Source organism: Lynx rufus, unplaced genomic scaffold (assembly GCF_022079265.1).
Source record: "Lynx rufus isolate CCGP_SWC_20201006 ecotype Redwood Valley unplaced genomic scaffold, mLynRuf1.p SCAF_4, whole genome shotgun sequence".
Classification (NCBI taxonomy): domain Eukaryota; kingdom Metazoa; phylum Chordata; class Mammalia; order Carnivora; family Felidae; genus Lynx; species Lynx rufus.
The window spans coordinates 76,172,015-76,192,207 of record NW_025814856.1 but is presented as its reverse complement, the minus strand read 5'-3'; the positions used below and the strand labels follow the sequence as shown (position 1 = coordinate 76,192,207).

The window sequence follows — 20,193 nt, the reverse complement described above, 5'->3', positions numbered from 1 at the left end:
TCCTCCCTGTACAAGGCCACTGTCTTCTCAGGCTGCACATCAAAAGCACAATGGATCCACGTGGAAAACTGAGATTGACATGGACTTGGGATCACTTCTCATGAGAGTGTCTTCATATTTATCTCACTTCTCTCTAACTAAACGATAATAATCAGATCTCAGAGTCACCCCTCTGTGAAGTCAGGCACTGAGAAGGTGCAGCAAGACGAGAGGGTTGGGTTGTATTAGGAAATGGAGAGGACAAATGGGGGACCACCCCCAAGAGGGAGGGAAGGTGACTTTCTGCCCCCTCAAACCCTCCCCCCCTCACACACTTCCTGCACTTGCTGGAGGCCTTAACCTTGACCCAAGACTTCAGTAGAGGGTCCAGATGTGGTTTGGGCTCCTTCACAGACAGGCATGTCTTAAATACAAATCTTCATCCACAAAAACAGAAGCTCATCGAGATGGAGGAAGATTTAGCAAATCTGAGAAACCAATTAACTTCCAATCATTTAGACTTCCCTTCCATTAATCATTTTTGCCAATGCTATTGTGTCACATAAAGTTGGAATTTTCAATTGAAAATGCATTTAATTCAGCTAGACCTCCTCAGAGAGCTTTATCTTCCCCCCACACAGCAGGGCCTTTCTGTTTGGGGCTGGAGAATCAGTAAATAGCTTTTCTTTTCCTTAATTTCTCTTCTTTCTTTTTTCTTTTTTTTTTCTTTTGGTCAAGAGGTTGACTAGCTTTATTAGAAGTTAGTGAACATAGTGATATATTTTTGGTATAATTGTGCTTTAATACAGAAATCAGTCACACAACTGTAGCAGTTAAACCTCCTCACTTTAGGAGGAGAGAACAAAGGTCCAGGGAAGCTGGTCCCCAAATCCCATATGGAGTCACTTTCAAGGAGAAGGGGAAGGCGGAGGGCCCGGGGTCTCATCCAGGGCTGATGCATGCACCTGCCCTGAGGATCATTTCCCCCACATCATTTCCCCTCACAGGCATGGGTGAGGGTGCTGCAAAGTCAGCCACACTGTTTCCTGGGCTTCTGATCAAGGAATCTCTCTCTCTCTGCACAGGAACCAGCAGTGGGTGAGGTGGCAACTTAGAAACTGGAGTCAGGAGCTGACTTCCAGTCTCGGTTTGCACCCATTTTGTGCGGAATCCCCAGAGAGTCTCTCGGCCTTGAAATTATTTGCACGATATTTTATTCCCACATTCTTCATTGGAGATGGTCAGATTCTTGAATCGTCAGTCTGGCACAGCTCTGCTCAATAGAAGCAAGTGTTAGACACAATTTGAGACACAAATTAAAAATTCCCTAAATGCTGCGTTAAAAACAAGGTTAAATAAATAAGTTACAAAGTTAAAGAAATAATTCTAGCACAAATTTTATTTAGTGAATGATATCCAAAATAGTATTTCAGTGTGATTTCAGTGTGCAGTTAATATAGAAATTTTTAAGGATATATTTCATTGTCTTTTATAGTCTCCAGAATATGCTACACAAGCAGCCCATGGCGGCATGGATTAGTGCAGTGGCTACATTTCAAGTGCTCAGTAGCCACATTGGGCTGGTGCCTGGTGCTCGTGGCTGCTGCCTTGAGCAGCTCAGATCCTGCTCCAGATGCTTCAGAAGCTCACCCTGGACGATCTTTAGAAAAGTGCCTCCAGACGGGACAGCCCCCTGGGTCTGCACCAGCCTGTGAGCTGGGGCTCCTTAGCCTCCCGGGTCATGTGCAGTGGACCCACGGAGGGGGGTGTCCTCCAGTGTCCAGGGTACTGTAGGTTGACCCAGGAAACCCCAGGGACCCAGCACCCATGGAAAGTCCAGGACTGGAGCACCCTGGGAGTTGGGGACTTTTTGCTCAAGGACCTGAGCTTCCCATAAGTCTGTGCTCTGCTTTTCCCAAACAGCACAGTAATACACGCCCTCATCGCTCTTCGCCAGCTCCAGCAGCAACAGGTTAGAGCTTGTGCTATCCTTGCCTTTCTTGGCGTGGACCTTGTCTGCTGTCAAGACACCATCTCTGGTCACATATGAGCTGGACATATCCAGCATGAGGATCCTCTTGGGGGCTATACCCTCCTGGTGGCGGTACCAGTGGATGTAGCTGACCGAGGTGCTGGCTTTGCAGGGCAGCGTGGCCCAGCTGCCTGCACGTGCCACCACCACGGCTGGCTGCTCCACACTGATCGCTGCCACGCCACCTGCGAGGGGGGACAGCGGTGAGACAGGGAAGGATAAGAGCCTCAGGGCACCCCACGCACCCGCACCGGGGAGGGAGTCAGGACTTACCGGGAAACAGGAGGGCGCACAGGAAGGCGAGGGGACCCAGCATGGTTCTGCTTCCCCGCTGGTGGAGAGAAGCCCAGGGTGACCTCCCAGCGGCACCTGCTGGAAGGAGACTGACTAGGTGGGTTAGGGTCTGAGCTCTGCATCCCCGAGGCACCTGCTGGTGAGAGACAGAGAGAGAGAGGCTGGAGGGTGGAGCCAGAGGGCAGGGACAGGTCTGACCACAAAATGGGGAGAGGAACCCCCAACGGTCAGGGTGCTGAGAATACGGAAGAGCTTTGGTGCAATAAAAACACCACTAATAATAGCAATCCTTGATTCGACATGGACTATGGAGCACAGCACTAATTTGTTTCTGCTCAGTGTCTTTCGAGGCTGCATGCCTAAGAGGAATCAGGTGGGATGACAGCCGGGTCTGGCTGGAGACAAATCCCAAGCCTCAAATGGCCACCTGGCACTCACAGAGCAATGGGTGTGCAGCCTCCCTGGGGGGCAGGGACAAGCAGAGCAGCAATCCCCGCCTAAAAGGCACGGGGCTCCCAAGCGGGCACTGGAGCATTGTCCCCAGAGGTGGCATCAGGAGATTAAGTGCCCTCACATAGCATGATAGCTGTGCAGTCGTGGGCGAGCTGTTTCTCCTCCTGTTCTTCATCTGTCAAAAGGGACCTCGTTCGTTTGCAGGCAGAGTGAACAGGAAATGTGAGCAAAGCGTGTAGCCTGTCCCAGGTGCATAGACAAGGTTCAGGAAATGTTGGGGACGGGTGTTTCACCTCAACACTGGACTATTGGCAGTAGATGTTTTCTGGGCAGTAGATGTTTTCTCATAGCATAGGATTAGTTTTGAAAAAAAAGGATGTGGGCTTGTGTGGGCACACCTGTGTGTGTGTGTGTGTGTGTGTGTGTGTGTGTGTGCATCCAAAGGAAGAAGCCTGCATCGACCCAGGGGCGGTGTAGACCAGGCGGTGGGACCAGGTCCTGCAGTCCCAGGGTCAGATCTTCAAAAATGGGAAAGGCGGGGCCTTGTGAGGGGTCAGCTGAGGAATGCACCGGAAATGCGTGAGAAATAAAGATAGCATTGACTTCCAACCGGAACGAAAATTCCTTTTCACTTATGGCAAGTATACCAAGGCTTCCTGGGTATAGTTATAGTAATTCGTTATACTCATTATAGGCTGACCGCCTGGAGGGCGAGGGCAGTGGGGACAGCCAGGAAAGGGACTTGGCTGGGCTGGAGGGCTGGGTCCTGCAGCACCCATGACCAGACCCAGCTCCCGTGCTCCTCCTCCTGGTAAAACTGGAGGGCAGACATGCTGAGCTATAACCGGGATTCAAAGCTAAAGTGTCCCAAAATGCAGGCTTTGAGGTTGTGCTGAGATGGTGAAGTGTTGAGTAGATGCTCTGCTAAAAGAATATTCCAGGCCCATCATTCAGACCCTCAGCAGGTGTCTAGGGCAGCTGTGCTAAAGTGTTAAGTGAAACAGAGAGTGACAATGGGGGAGACATCTGACCAGCAAAACGGCAGGTGGAAAGAGTATCAATATAGAAGGTGAGCAGTGTGGATGGTGAGAAATTGGGTGACATTTTTCTTCCTGCTTTCTTTATTTTCTAGATTTTCACCAATGAGAAAATCTTACTTTGGGGGAGAAAATCCACAACCTTCTACTGTTTTCTGAAAATAAATTTTATTTCACATGGTCAGCATTCAAAAGTCTGTTTCTCTCAATTACTGTTACCATTTTTATTCAAATACTACTCACATTAAAGTCTCTCAACAGCTCACCAGGCTCAGTGGGTAATGAAGTCTGCCCCAAACCTCCAGCCAAATACTCTCTTGGGTGTGTCAAATGGCAAAAGTGAAACAATTTAGTTTGTAGAGTGTGATGTCCTTTATTGAAAGAAGAATAATCCACGGTTTGGGGCGTTCAGTGCCTCACAAGCAGTGGACACGGTTCCCCAGGGATTTGGGCAAGAGGGAGTCTATAGAGCCTTAGAAGCAGCCAAGGGGGAACAAGCAGGATTAGGTGGGGTTCAGGGATCTCCCTACAAGGCTAGCAGGTCACTGAGGGAATAAGGAGAGAGCTTTTGGCTCAGGTTGATTGGCTGGGGTCGCATATCTGATCCCATTTAGAACAGGGAAATCATTACAGATTCCTGGTGATGGGGACCGGCTGGCTGGGATATACTGTTTCTGGTCAAGGGCAGCATTGACAGGGATATGTAGCATTCAGTTGGTGAGGTGTTGTCCTGCTTGCTGACCTGGGACCCTGGGCAGGAGTGTCTCCATCCTGGGCCTGGAGATGTATGTCAGCAGGTGACCATTGTTCACCTTTCCTCTACTCTTCCTGCTGTGGGGCGTCCCTCCTCTTCTCTAAGTGGCATTAAAGGTCATATTTCTTAAAAGATGCTCATGTTTAAAGAAATAATAGGGAAAACTCTTCAGCAGGAGAGAAAGAGTAGCCACCCTTATGTGGAGAGTGGAGGGTTCTGATCAGGACCCCACTGACTCCAGGAAGAGAGAAATTACGCTGCACTTGAGGGAGCAGGACATCCTGTCCCCCCAGGTCATCCCACTGCTGCCTGAATGAATCTGCTGTGATGGCCCCAGACCTCAGCCCCAGGGGAGAGGCGGCTGGGTCACAGCAGGTGTGGACTCAGGCAGACCCTGTGCAGAGGGCCAGGTGCTGAAGCTTGGACCTGCTCGGTTAACCTCTGAGAGGCTGGCGTGCTCGCCTCACCTGGGGCAGCTCCCCTCCGCCCCGCAGAGAGTCTGAGATCTCGTCCAGTGTGACCGCTTCCCTTGGTCACGTGGAATAAATGGATGCAGACATGACGTCAACTTTCGGTGAACGGGACAAGCCCGAAAGCCCAAAAGAGGAAACACATTGATATATTTTGATGAGTGGACTGTCCATAAAATATTCTTCCTTTTTTCTTCCATTTACATGTTTATAACACTTTGTGTTGAATCCACATTTTTCCTTAAATATATTTCTCTTTTGTTAGGTTAATAGTCCCTTTTAAAACCAAGTCGTAAGTAGCATCCGGGACATTCACACTTCGCTATAAAATCACAGAACTTTAAATACTTCAAGCTGAAGAAGAAAACCCTCATTCCAGACGCCTCATTGTTTCTCATCTTTAAAGCTCCCCAAAACAGGTGATTCCTTCAATATTACAAAACCATGAGCAGCTGAGGCAGGATTCGAACCTCCCCCCCCCCCCGCCCCCCCATCCCTCCTCTGTACCGTGAACACATCACATTGAGTGGACCTGTCATTTCTAATTCAGTAACTACATCAGAGTACCCACTACATGTGAAGGCTGGGACCAGGCCCTTTTTCAAACATAAACGTTACTTTCGTAACCCTTGAGAGTTGTAAAATTCTGTGAGGCACACATTAGTGTTCCCAGTCAACAGATGACGACTGTCAGGCTCCTTAAGACATTCCTCACATTGAACTTTGGAAAACAGCTGAGCAAATCTGATAATCATTGAACCAGCTTTATTAGAAGAAATTAGGATCAGTTATGTTGGTCTGCATTGGACCCTTCTCAAGGGTAAATGTGTGCGTGTGTGTGTGTGTGTGCACTCATAACAAATTAACTTGATAGAGAATTTCCTCCTCAAGTAAAAAGGCAGCCTCACAAAGGTTGTCAGATTTACAGGAAAGTGCAAAATGCAATGCAATATTTGGACATGAACTACAAATGATTTTGTTGTTTACCTGGAATTCAGGGAAATGTAAATCAAATCCACATTGAACTAGCACCTCACACCTGATAGATGGTTGTACAATAACAGGTGTCATCGCAGAAGCTGGGAAGGGAGGAAGGGCAGGGACTCTGGCTGACCGTCCTCTGCTCAGGGACCACGTGCAGGGGACATAAGGCTGTTGCAGGAACAGCTCCAAGAGCCGACTGTCCCAGGCAAGTGTGAGTGTCTGCGGTCCCGGAAAATCCCTGCTGGGCCAGATGGGGCATGGTTTCAAAATTAAGAAAGTATAAAACTACCATCACCTAGAGCAGAAAGAGAATCCTTAAAACAAGAAAAGTAGTGAGAAATCTCCTCCACCAGAATGTTAAAGAAGCTATAAGCTACAGCACAGAAAAGAGGGCAGTATTGGCCCCAGAGTTTATTCATGAGCACAAAGTGCCCTAGAGGAGGAGGATGGGGGAGAGAGAGAATGAAAAAATCTTAAATTGCATCCTGTGGGCTTAGTGTTGTTAGTGGTGATTACAATTTGTTTATATTCATATTTTTAAATTCATGTTGAGAGTGTTACTTAGCAAGATGTCAGTATAAGGGGAAAATGCAAATATACAATTTTTAAGGATTAGCAAAACTGTGATCTATAATTGAATCCTTGTCTCTAAAAATTACTCCCTTTGTAGATATCCACTGAGAAAAGTGAAAGCCATAATAACCCGGAACTCTGAGCACTCCTGGCATCGATGCTGTGGGATCAAACACCATTTCTTACCACGAGCACCAGGGCTCAGGTGAGAAATGACTGAAGCCAGAAATGACACAACAGTACAGAGTCACCACGTACGTGCCCGTCTCCATACAAAGTATGTTTCAGGACAGCACAGAGCTGACGAACGACAGCTTCACTTCATGGGTTCAGGACCAGCATGTGCAGGAGAAATTAGAGAGAACTGGAGAAGGAGGGAATCGCCCTCCTGCAGCCCCTCATGAGACACTGGATTCAGACACGTGTCACGCGGGGGGTGGGGTCACAGCTCCATCACCTGCACTGGCGCTGCTCTCGCTGCCCTTCTGTGTCCCTGTCCCCTCCTGACGTCCCTCTGTCTCCCTCACTGTGTCTAGCTCTTCGCCTTTCTCATTTCCTGTTGCCGTCCGTCCCTCTGCGTCTTTCTCTCCACATCTCCCTTTCCAGCTGGCTCTCCTCCTTCTTTATTTCTCTCTATCTCTCCTCTGTCTCCTCCTGATCTCTCTCCCTCTCTCTCTGTTTCTCTCTACATGTCTCTTATCTGTCTCTGTATATCTGTCTCCCTACATCTGTTTGGCCATCTCTAACACCCAGTTTCTATTTCTATTTCTCTCTCTCTCTCTTATTGACTTTCCACTCTCTCTCTCTACCTCTCCTTCAATGGTCACAGTAGCTACTTGAAATTCTTCCTTATTCTGTGCATTTCCCTGTCTTCTGATGACCACTTCCTGTCCTCTCAGCACCCTCTTCATAGGAGCCTCTTTGTCCATCGTTCCTTCTTCTCTCTGCTTCTCTTCTCTGTCCCCTGGGGCCTGTGGGATGCAGGCCTGTGGTCTGTGCTAAGGGGGCAGGATGGGCGCAAGCTCACAAATGTACGTTTACTCCTTGGGTGTCTCCTGATGATCGCACCTGCCACATATCAAGTGATCAGAACGATGATGGCAGTGATAGAACTGTCCCCAACATTGCTGCCCTGGGGGACAAGGTCATCGCATGCACACCTTGTATTTCTATTAGCTGGTTGTGAGGTGTTACCTAGTGACAGTGTGAGAAATAGTCTATCATGAATTATTAGAATGTCCTACGATATCAGGACCTTGAAATGGGTCTCTCTATGCTGTTTTGTGACCACAGTGACACAGATCAGTAGTGTTCATAATGACCACGTGCCTCTGTATGGAGAGTACTTGGAGAAAGGCTTAGAAGATGCTATATATTTAATATACGTGTATGAGATACCATATGTTTTAGAATATTATTATCAGAGTGTCAATAACACTGAATTACATACTGTGTTCCTTGCATAGAAGATTAGAAGAAACTGTCATGAACAGAATTCTCACGCAGTCTGGGCTGGGACACGGATGGTAACGTGACTTTATGCAAGTCACTACTGAACACACTGGACTAAAACAGGGGCTGACAGTGGGGGAGAGAGGAAGCCTCGCTAGGGCCCAGTTCACTCTCCCGGGCCCGGTGCTGCTCGGGGCCGCCGGCAGCTTCCCAGAAACCAGCCCTGTCCCCTGCTGGTGCCGGGGCGGGGCTGGGCCAGGGCACTTTCCAGAAGAGTTGAGGGCAGCCCGGAAACCTCAGCCAAAGCTCCACATCCTGCCTGCCTTTCCCACGGGCTCCGTGGCTGCCAGGTGCACGAGGCCTGTAGGGACCTGCCCGTTCAGATGCCTTCACGTGTGGCCAGCCTTCCAGACCCACTTGTCTGGTGAGTGGTCCAGTCGTGGGGCCCAGCCAGGGGCCCCCCCACTCTCTGAGCAGCCGACGCTGTAATCTGACACATGGTGGCTGAGGGGAGAGGTCCTTCTCAGCACGGAGCTGCCCAACAGGGACATTCGAAAGCTCTGAATGACACCTCCTGAGTCTGTGAAGATTTATTACATTGACAAGGACAGAATGACAGGTCCAGTCCAAGCCCTGCCACTTGGAGGATGTGTGTCCTTGGGAAAGTCACTGTGAATGGGGATAGTAATGCTTACTCTGGAGACATCATCCACCAAGGGCCAGGGATTGGGCCAAGGTGGTTGCTTTGTAAATAAACGCGATCAGTCTTAAGTACAGTGTAATTTTTATGACAATCTATTCCTCAAATAACATGTCAAGGTAGTTATAACATCTTGTTCTGTTCACCTGCTCAGAGTCATGTAAGTAAGTAATAAAGCCTTGATTCAAACCCACATCTAAGAAAGTACAAAACCCGTCACACCATCCATTCCATATATATATATATATATATATATATATATAATTTATTTTAAGCTCTACAGAGTAGGGGCCACAAAGAAAATTTCAGAGAGACTGCAGAACTCAAGAATATCTCTCACATGCCTATACGCATAGAGGTCAAGCTATTGTTGAAGAGCAGTCTTTCAGGAAATTGTGCTGGACCTCAGAATGTGTAGAGAGTTTTCCAGCACTTGTGAATTAATAGTTTATTGCCTTTTGTGAGAGATTAATTTTTTAAAGGTCATAACAGTCATCATTGATCCATTAAGTAATATCACATAAGCTTTATTGGATGTCAATGTACATGTTGATTCGTTCCCTGCATAAAGTAGGTGTTATTTATCCCAGTCTGCAGATGAGACAGAGACTTAGGGAGGGTAAGTAACTTACTTGAGATTGCCTAGCTAAGAAAGAGCACAGCAAGAACTTCTAGTCTACCAGGCTCTCAAAGCCTGTGTCTTCAGCAACCTGCTTGTCTTTTTGTGATTAAGGGATTAAATTCTGTCCTCATTGATCGGTCTTTCGATGCAAAAATGTGATCTTGTTATACTTCCCATTTGTTTTCTGTTCTGCACTTCCTGCTTAAAAAATACACTATTTTGAGTGCATCCAGTTACTTACACTGGCTTCTAGCACCCCCTGCTGGCCATTCCAGGTATGTCATACATGTTGTCCTCTATATTGTTCCTCAGGTAAGGGAAGTCTGTTGACAGCAAAGACAGCATAGTGAGTAAAACAGCCCGGAAATACAGCAGCAGGAAACTTGTTACCAGTTGTATACTCAGTGTGCTTGGTGATTTTAGGTAAGTGTCTTCTTTTTGGAGGTTCCCCTTTTCTCCAGCCTCAAATGAGAGGATTTTCCTTAACGTTTATTCATTAATTTTGAAAGACAGAGAGAGAAACCAAGCACATTCTGTGCTGTCAGCACAGACCCTGTCGCGGGGCTCGGTCTCGGAAACCGTGAGATTGTGACCTGAGACGAAATCAAGAATCAGACGCCTAATCGACTGAGCTGTCCAGGCGTCCCAAGACAGAATTGTTATATGTTTGGTGTCTTATGTACCTGTGAAAACTACAGAAAATTGCTTGTGAATAATGCATGTTCACCACTCTGTAAATGGCATACCATTCTGTGAATGCATGTCTGCCCATCTGTCTGTACACCTAGCTCACTGCTCCTCTCTGCTCCCAGCCACTGCGTTGATTCATCCACCGCCAGCGACAGGCACTGCTGTGCATACTGGCTGTCACCAGTGAGGCTGGCACCAGCACCTTAGGGTCTCTGCATGCTGGGAGTCACGCTTCCCTGGGAACATCATCCTGGGGACAATGGTTCCAGGAATCACACATACACATTCTCAATAAATACCCAATGCCATGTTTTCTGACACCGAAATTTTTACCAACCTGATGGCCACCAAACAGGATCACATTGTTTCAGCAGGTTATTGCCCTGGGCTGCTGATGAGGAAGCTGAGGGTTTTTCATACCTGGCATCCACTGAGTCTGTGCCTCGGACACTTGGCCGTCCGTGCCCTTTGGGCGCAGCAGAAAGGAGGCCGGCGGCAGAGGCTACAGCACCCAGAGGAGCCAGGCTGCCCACGGCCGGGCCCACTTTTCCTGGCCGTGTGACCGGACCCGGTTCTCATTGCACTGAATCTCAGCTTCCTCGTCTGCGAAAAGGGAAATCAGCCCACACCTCACAGGTTTGTGAGGATTAAACAATTTAATACACGTGGAACACTTAGGAGAGTGTCTGGCAAATCAAGATTGTTAGTTATTATCATACTTCCTATTAACAGTAATTTATTGATACTACAAATACAAATAAAGAAAATGATAAATTATTAAAATTACTTAAGATCGTAGTAACTAATGTTATTAATCACTTGACTTGAATGAATGTATGTCTTCTGGATCTTTCTCCTTTGTGAGTCTTGGCTCATATAAATATCCTCAGCTACTCTATCATGGGTCTAAACTTTATCTAAAGTACTTTTCATTACATAAAATTTCTCTATAGTGTGCTCAAACTTCCTTTCAGCCACATACTTTGTGTACTTTGGAGTTTTGTGTACGAAAGCTTTCCCCTCTCCAGTATCACAAAAGAATTCCATCATTTCTTGTGATCTTCAGCTTCAGATTTTAACTCCATGCTCTGGATTAGCTTTTCTGCACGTCCCTGAACTCATGGATCTCTCAGTCTCTCGTTTATTCGCTCGGTGCACCTGTACACAACATCCATCCTGCAGACTCAGAATGCAGAGGAGGTCGGTAGAGAGTGGCTCAGTTCATGGAGAGAAGGAAGGGTAACTGACATCACTTTACACGGAATGCAATCAGAGAACCGTGGGGCTTAGGGCAGAGGAGGAACTAGTGGAGGAGGCGGGACAAGAGGGAAGGGGCGTTGCACCAGGGTGAGCAGTGTAGAGGTGCAGCGGGACGGCAACGTGGCTCAGTGCTGAGCCTCCCCTGAGGGAGCAGAAGACACGTATTGGTGAAGATGTGGAGGATACTGACAGCCAAGCAGAGACCTGGGGATTAGATGTGAAACGCAGATATTCATCATTAGCACATGCACGTGTGTGTGTGTGTGTGTGTGTGTGTAGGAGGAAGAGGAGAGCGAGCCGTACATCTGACATCAGGGTAAGGAAGCTAGTCCAGGGCCTGCCCGCAAACTGGGAAGAGGGGAAGCAGGGAGGTGAGGGGGGCAACAAGGATCAAGGTCTTCCTTGGCAGGGACGGGGACCATTCCTACACCGGGTAGCAGGGATGACAGTACAAGCTCGGGACTCAGGGGTTTGTCATCTGGAACATGAAGCCCAGGAGGGGGCGGTTCCGAAGAAAGGGGGAACCCTCAGGGCTGCGATAAGGGGGAATTTTGAAAGAAGTTCACTGATGCAGAGTCTCAGTAATGTGGTTCCCCGTGTGCAGTAACCAACACCTGGCAAAAGCTTGACAAATGTTTAATGAACGAACGCACATGCGGACTTGGCAGCAATAAGACGCTCCAAAGCAAACACTGTCTGGACAGCTGGGACACACACCCACCCATCGAGGATAATGTACCCCGCCCGACGCCCCAGCCGACACCCCTCTCCAGCACCCACTGCAGCAGGAAGAAAAATTAGTGAAGGTGACAAAGGAACAATCAGGCAAGAAAACAAGAAAATTCCTTTCTTGGGCTTAGAGTTTAGAGACGCGTGGTGGCATCATCAAAAGCCACAGAAATTGCTGGGTGGTCCCTGGCAGGTTTCTGCAGAGCAGAGCACAGGACACAGTTTAATGGTATTTATCCAGGGGGCGGGAGGGTAGAGGGGCATCCGCCAGGTGGCAATGTCTTACGGACAAGGAGCTCGGGCCCTGCACCGGCTTCCCAGGGCTTTCCAGTGTTATCAACATGTGTTCCCCAGGGCTAAGAGCAGCCCCACGCAGTGGATGTTGGGCCAGGTAAACACACAACTCTGGCCGGGCCTACAAGCATGAGACCCCCTGAGTGTCAGACCTGAGCTCCCAGGGGACAGGGAATCTGCTGGATTCTAGGAAACTAAGAGAAGGTTTAGATATCCTTTGAAAGAGCCTCAGGGTACCTGGCCTTCCTCTCAATCTGCACAGATTTAAGCGTAGTGTCTCAGTTAGCATTCAAGCTGAACAAGTCAGCCGATGCTCCCGTAAGCGATCTTAAGAGGATAACCAAGGAGTTGCAAACTTCGTGGCCAGACTATTAGGCTTACTCCAGCACACTTTTTTTCGGTTTCTGTAAGCAATGTATCCACGCTTGCTGTGTGCCCTGGGCAGTGCTGCCCTCCAGCAGCCAGGGCTCCTCCCAGGTGGCTCCGCGTGCAGGATAATGAGAAAGCAGGTCTGACTGAGGCCAGGGTCAAGGATGAATAGAACCCCGTGGCTGTTCTTTCTCTAGGTTTGCTGCGAGAGTATCGGTCACCGTCTTCTCTACACAGCCACCCCATGTCCAATTGCATTTCTCTGAGTCCTAGGAAGACCATGGCTGTGCCACTGTGCAGGGGAATGAATGCATGATGCTCATGTCCAAGGTCTGGCACATAGTGTTGGTTAAGACAGTCAGCCGGGTTCCAGGTAAACACCGGAAGGCAGCTTGGGCTCTTCTGGAAGGAGCAGTGGGGTCCCAGCAAGGCAGAGCAGTCTGTGGGTAAGGCTTTGAGGTGTTCAGCCACCTGTCTCGTGTGGCCTCAAGCTCGGAGTTTCAGCTCTCTTTATACTCCCTGATCTCCCACAAGCTTTGCAGTCTCCCAGAGACTCTTTGCTGGGCCATTACCATGGACCGTGGGGTCTTGCTAGGAGTTTTCCAACAGCCTGATCATAGGCTTTGGCATGTGATGAGAGACGGCTCGGCATTCGGGGCCAGCACATGCTTTCCCAGCGGCCCAGGCCATGACCGAGCTACTGGTGGTGTTCGGGGTCCCTCAGAAGCTGTCCCAGCCGTGGCAGGAGGGGCAGGCCACGGCAGAGGCAATGGGACAGCACGGCGCACAGAGCTGTCCCTGTCCCAGGGCCCAGCTACGCTGATACACTATTAAAAATGCAAATCGGGAGAGGGCTCGCTTGACAATTATAAACATCACTCAGGTTTAAATGAGCGTCTGTTTGAGGTACTGGTGGGAATGCCAGTTCGGTGTCTGTTTAATAAAGACCACAGGCTTGCTTTATGTGATTCTCTGAAGGCCTCTGGAACTAGTCAAAGGTCCAGGTGCTACCGGGTTTGAAAGAGAAATGTGAAAACACAAACAGTGGGCACAAACAGTGGGTAGGGCTTGCTGGGTCAAGGCCATTTGGAGTAAAACACTGCTGCAAATTCGCCAACATAGTGCCAGGGGGTGTTCTGAGGGTGCTTTGGTGGCCTCAGAACCGCAGTCAGACTGACAGAGGTGGGAAGAACCTCCATGCTAGGAACCACATGTCCCATAGAAAATCCATTCAGTGGAAAAGAAAATTCACTCCCTATCTGTAAGCGTTTCTGGAGAAGACCACTTTCCCCTGTTTCACCACCCGCCCGCCCCCCCCCCCCCCCGCCCCATCCTGTTCATTTTTCAGTGCTTTGGAAAATGGAGGACCTTGAAGATTTCTGGAACAATCCAATCACTTGTATTTGCTGTTGGTATTTTCTTCAAAGGCTCTAAACCAGGATGAAAGGACTCATTAAGCACCTGTCATTTTGGAAGGACTTGTTAAATGCATCTAGGAATGTTACAGGTGTGGGAAGAAACACAGGTGTGTGTCTGAGAAGCTATGCACCACCCCCCCCGAGGCTGTGCACCTGCGGAGACACTAAGAGTGGGGGTGGCGAGCATGAGGGGGGTCTCAGAGGAACTGCGCCCGAAGAGGCAGCAATTATGTTTCAAGACCACTAGGTGTATTTTATTATAAGAACTAAAGTTCCAGTCTCCGCTTAAAGTTCCGGGTCCTGCATACTCCAGTCAGGAGTGGCTTTCGAGGATTCATCTTAAGTCGCTGCCATTTATGTGCGGAGTTATCAGCTATGCCACCGGGCAAGGACTGTTATTTTCTTGCACTAATGTAGCACTCATGATGAACCAACCTCCCTGCAAATCAGCCGCTGGGAAAATCCTGGTTCCGTAACAGCGATTTCCCTAGTAAGAAACGTGAAGGGAATGAGCTAGGAGAACTGAAACCACACATCAGAAACACACACCAGATTCCGAAGTCTGATGATGCCTATTCCAGACCAGCCAACATTGCATACAGGATTACGCCAGCAGAAAAGAGTGAATCAAATGAAGGATTTTTGTTTGAGAACTCTTCTATAAACAATGGCCCAGTGAAATGACTTTTCTATTCCGCGTGATCTCTTTGTACGTCCCTATGAACATGAACATGTCAGAAAGAAAGGTGACCGAAAGATGAGGCTGGCGTGAAAGGAAACTGCTGATGATGAAGGTCGTCAGATTTTCGGTGACACACAGACGGTCACAGCCGGCGCCTCCGAGGGGCCTCTGTCCACAAAGCTGTTATTTGTGCTGTAGTGATTGCTGGGCAGCAGGGACACCGAATGACCAGCAATGACTGAGAGGGAGGGCTCTGGGGAAGGGAGGCGGGCTATGGAGCACAACCCGGAGGAACAAGCGTATTTCCGCACAAATAACAACTCCAACAATACACTATTTCAAGCAGTGCATCCGACTGAAACAAGCTTCCCCAAACAAAGGACTCTGCAGAGGAAGTAGGGTAATTGCTGGAGATTACCAATGGTTTATTTGGAATGACACAGCACTGAAAACATAGTCGTTACACATGATTTGTGGATACAGCATACATCACCTATCTTATTTCGGGACAATCTGGGAAGATGAGTCGCATAAATATAAAGAGTTGGAAATATATAGGAGCTTTTTTTTTTAATATATATATAGTGTTCTTTGGGGGTGGACTTTTATGCCCCATCAGGCAGCCAATCTTAGAAAGGCAAAAGTTAACACTACATAGCTGCTCATCCCAGCTAGCTTACCTCCAGCCACCACAGCCGGACACCTAGACAATGAGGCTCGGCTTTCTCCAAAGGGACAGCAGCTCTGACATGCTATTCGTCATGGCATCCTGAAAAAATGCACATTACAAAACACAGATACTGTCGACTGTTTTGGCAATGGGATGGCGGGTTTTGCCCGGAGGCAAAACTACAACTGTAAATGCCAGACAGAGCCAGGGCAATGCATGTATCAATGACACTCGAGAGGCAAAGAGCTCGGATGGAACGAAAGAAAGCAAAAGGCAACTATGTATATGTAGCGTTGCGCTGGGCATACACATAGATCGGGGAGAGATGGGAACTAGCGTGTGTACCTGTGTGTCCTTATACATATACAGAGAGAGAGGTGGTGGGAAAGAACACTGAAAACGTGTGCCAACAGTTTTTTAAACACCGTAAACTTGGGAGAGAGCGAGCACGTGCTCACACCTGTGCAAGGGAACAAGATAATCTCGAACTACGGGATAACTCATCACGTCTTCTGCAGGACAGCCGCTCAATACCATACACTTGGCGCAGAGAAATTAAGGTTCTGGTCTGGAGAAAGCTACTGCAGCACTGGTGGGAGGGGATCAAGTACAAGAGTCTCCACAGCTTGGACAAAGCACAAATAAACCTGTTAATCGATAACGTGGGAACCAGTGAGGACCTTATCTGTAATTTACTTTTTTCTCTCACATTTTTTGTGGTTTTTTTTTTGTTTTTTTTTTCTTTTATCTTTTTTTTTTTTTCTTGCACACATGCTCCATTGATATATCTTTCCAAGCTTTGTCTGGCACCAGCCTGTAAATCATTAAGAGTGTAATAGCAAAAGTGAACGTTTTGGGTTTTCCCCGCGGGTTTAAAAACCCGATAGGCTCTTTCTACAATATTTTTGGCCCTAATCCAGGCGTCGGGTGAAGTTCTCTGGAAAGAGGCCTTTGTAGGTGGCGAGGTCTCTATACTGAAGCCAGTCTGATTCCTTCACTCCCACCAGCCAGCCTGCATCCTGCAAGACAAAGACAGGGCTTTCAAGGTCTAACAAACTACTGGAAAAATCTGCACTGCCAAGAATTAACAAAATAACTTACGTGTCTATTTTATTTATTTATTTTGAGAGAGAGAAAGTGCAAATGGGGAAGGGTTGAGAGAGAGACAGAGAGAGAGAGAGAGAGAGAGAGAATCCCAAGCAGGCTACAGGCTGTCAGCGCACAGCCCGATGTGGGGCCTGAACTCACAAACTGTGAGATCATGACCTGAGCTACAATCAAGAGTTGGATGCTTTACAGACTGAGCCACCCAGGCAGCCCCAAAATAATTTAGTGTTGTGATACTGCACCAGGATGTTACATTATACATAAACCAGTGTCTGAAAGCAGTGGGAAAGCTTGTCCCGAATAAGTTATTAGGTTAAAAAAAAAACAAGGGGCATCTGAGTGGCTCAGTCGGTTAAGGGGTGGACTCTTGATTTCAGCTCAGGTCATGATCTCACAGTTCATGAGATCTAGCCCCACATCTGGCTCCACACTGACAGTGCTCAGAGCCTGCATCGGATTCTCTCTCTCTCCCTCTCTCTGACCGTCCCCCACTCACGCTCACTCTCTCTCAAGATATATAACCTTAAAAAATAATAATAATTATAAACATTTAAAATTATTTATTTTCTGGATCTAGTATAGCTAACTGAAAGTTGATACAAATATTATAATTTTGTATACAGTTAACTGACGTTAATTGGATTACGACAGGAGTTCTTAAGGAAGAGGAAAGGATTAAGAATGATAGCCAGTGCAGAAAGAAAAGCACCATGTACAAACATGTCGTGCACAGGAACATTCTCTATCCTGTGGGTCACAGAGAAGAAATGACTTAAGGACCCAGGTCAGGATATAGTGCTGGCAAAGCCATGGAAGGCCTAGTGTCTCATCCTGAACCTGCCTGGAAGGAAGAATTCTGTGCCCCAGCTCACATCATGTGACCCAAATAAACCACCACACATAAGGCTTATCAAATAACCGCTAGATAGGTGTTAACCTGATATTGCCATTGTGTGTGTTGTTGCTGTGACAGTATCTCATTTTTCGAGTTTATATGAACCACAAAGCAGGTTGTTGTCATGACATGCTTGTTGGAAACATTCCTGTGTTCTTTATAAAGTATTTCTCACAAACATCTGTCTTGTAGGAGTACCATCATGAACAGGAAGACAGTTAGCCACAGGAAAGTAAAGGGAGCCACTGTGTGTGGCCATTCAGCTCGGGAGACGACAGGTGATACTGAGGACGAAGGCTGCTGTTTGCCCTTGGCCTATGGCAGATCAGCAGATCCCGGTTGGAAAACGCTGAGTGGAAGGAGCAGCATGAAACCTACAGACCTTATAGTGCAAAACTAGCGGGCAATGACTTGTCTTGATTATGTTAACCAATGCACGAAAGAGATCCCACTTAGGATGAAGGATGGGGAGACTGAATCAGAAGCAACTCTCAATATAGTTCAAGTACATCAGATAAAATGAGGTCTCAAAAATTAAATAAAGAGCCTGAATACATTCCCTCTTGGTGTAATCTGAGGCTATAAATTGATGCTGTTATATAGACAAGCAATATAAGCATTTAGACAGGCCAATTTTCGAAGGTGGGGAATGAAAAAACCCGAGGAAAAGATGACTCAATAAAATACCTGATAATATCCTAGCTAGGAAGGGAAATGTCCTCTTGAAAATTATGATGTTATATATGTGAAGGGCAAAGTTATACTTAAAGTAAAAGATGATAACTAAATTTTTTCTAAACCTCCAGTAAGCATCTAAAAGGCCATATTTCCCCCCACAAGTGTCTATATTTGACTTTATTTACAATGAATGAAAAAATCTAATGGAGCCAAGTAGAGTCATGCATTTTAAAATTGTTTCAATAAAGAACAAAAGTTATGGACTGGTACAAACTCATCATCAAGATGTATGCCAATACGTATACTCTGAAACACAATTTATATAGTGAAGTGAAAAATATTACCCAATATCAATCTTGAGCCGAGGCAAATCGGGAAAATTAAATTTTAACTGCTTAAAATGTGTGGTGGACGAGACTTACAGTTTTGGTAACGGCCAAATAGCTTGTGTCAGACAGGTGCTTCTGCACAGAACAATTATAACCACTAGAATAACTATATATTATACAAATCTACATATGTATATGTATACATATTTGCAACTACTTATGTACAGAAATAATAAAATATGTAATATAAAAGTTTATATGATAGGATTATTACAAATCATGGGGTTGACATATATAACAACTATTTGAAGGCACTGGCACCGACCAAAAAAGCAGGCCAAAAATGGAGAATATTTAACCCTTGAAAGTAGGAAATTGCACTGGGTGAGATCTCTGCCAATACAGCACCCCACCCCTGCGCCCGAGGATTAGCCTCAGCCTGTGTGATGCAGAACATTCAAAGGAAGAGTGGAGGGCTTCCAGAGGAACTATATTTCTATGGGGAATATCTTGAAAAGAAGAGATCAACAGAGGCGGGTTCCCAAGCATGCAGAGAAATTCCCCTGAAATCCTGAGCGGCCCCCACAGGTTGTGAATATACAAGGGGTCCCCCAAGGAGAAAGTAACACAGGGAGGCAGAAAAACTGAAGACAAGTTTCAGCACTGCCCATGGAGGGGAGACAGAGTTTAGAGTTTAAATCCCACCAAGTTAGGAAGCCTGGTGAATCCTTCAGGTTTTCTACTCAAATTTCAGAAGGGCCATTCTCAGAAGTAAAAGATGTCTTAGGACTAAGAGTTCATCCTCAAAGAAAGGCAAAATTGAAACAGACCCACCCTAACAAAGCATCAGACAAACTTCCATGAATTCAAGCTAATTATCCAGTTACCTCCATGTCTGCTAGAGGAAAAAGAAACAAGCTTCAGAGACAGAAAACAGAATCCAGACTCTACAATGTGTCCAGTATCAATAAAAAGAAAAAAATTGCTGGAGGGGCGCCTGGGTGGCTCAGTTGGTTAAGTATCTGACTTTGACTCACGTTATGATCTTGTGGTTCTCGAGTTTGAGCCTCACATCAGTCTCTGTGCTGACAGCTCAGAGCCTGGAGCCTGCTTCAGATTCTGTGTCTCCCTTTCTCTCTGCCCCTCCCCTGTTCATAATCTCTCTCTCTCTCTGTCTCTCTGTCTCAAAAATAAATAAATGTTAAAAAGAAACTTTAAAAAATTACTAGATATGAGAAAAAAAAGGAAAATATCCCCTGAAGATAAAAGGCAATCGATAGAAGTGTGTGCTGAGATGGTCTAGCTTTTGGAATTAGCAGTAAGAAGTTAACACAGCTATTATAAAATATGTGCATGTGCTTACACTGAAAGATAGCAATAATGAAAGAATAGATGGGAAATCTCAGGAAGGAAATGGCAACTAAATACAAAACCAACACCAACATTATAGAACTGTGTTAAGTACAGCATCTGAAATGAAAAAGTCACTGGATAAGCTAAACAACAAATTCAAAGTAGCAGAAGAAAAGGTCACTGTACTTGAAGACAAATCAGTAGAAATTATCCAACCTGAGTACCAGAAAGAATTACATATTGAACAAAAAAGGACAGTCTTAGACATCAAGAAGTCCAACAGATGTATAATTAGGGACTCCAAAAAAGAGGAGAAAGAGAATGAGGCAGGAGAAGAATTTAAGAAATATTAGCTGAAAGTCTTCCAAA

The 20,193-nt window shown here is 46.7% G+C and overlaps 1 protein-coding gene and 1 gene segment (V, D, J or C); both read right to left on the bottom strand.

The window, feature by feature from the left end:
- Positions 1–876: 876 nt before the first annotated feature.
- On the bottom strand, positions 877–2,400 carry LOC124523828 (T cell receptor gamma variable 4-like). The segment is given in 2 exon segments: positions 877–2,196; positions 2,285–2,400. Coding segments are annotated over 2 exon segments (534 nt in total).
- A 12,874-nt stretch (positions 2,401–15,274) lies between these two features.
- The window catches only part of AMPH (amphiphysin), a 251,669-nt gene continuing 246,750 nt past the window's right edge, over positions 15,275–20,193 (bottom strand). The window contains exon 21 of the mRNA XM_047097205.1: positions 15,275–16,481. Coding sequence (XP_046953161.1) covers positions 16,374–16,481 — 108 coding nt within the window. The 3' untranslated portion in view covers positions 15,275–16,373. The remainder of the gene's footprint in view (positions 16,482–20,193) is intronic.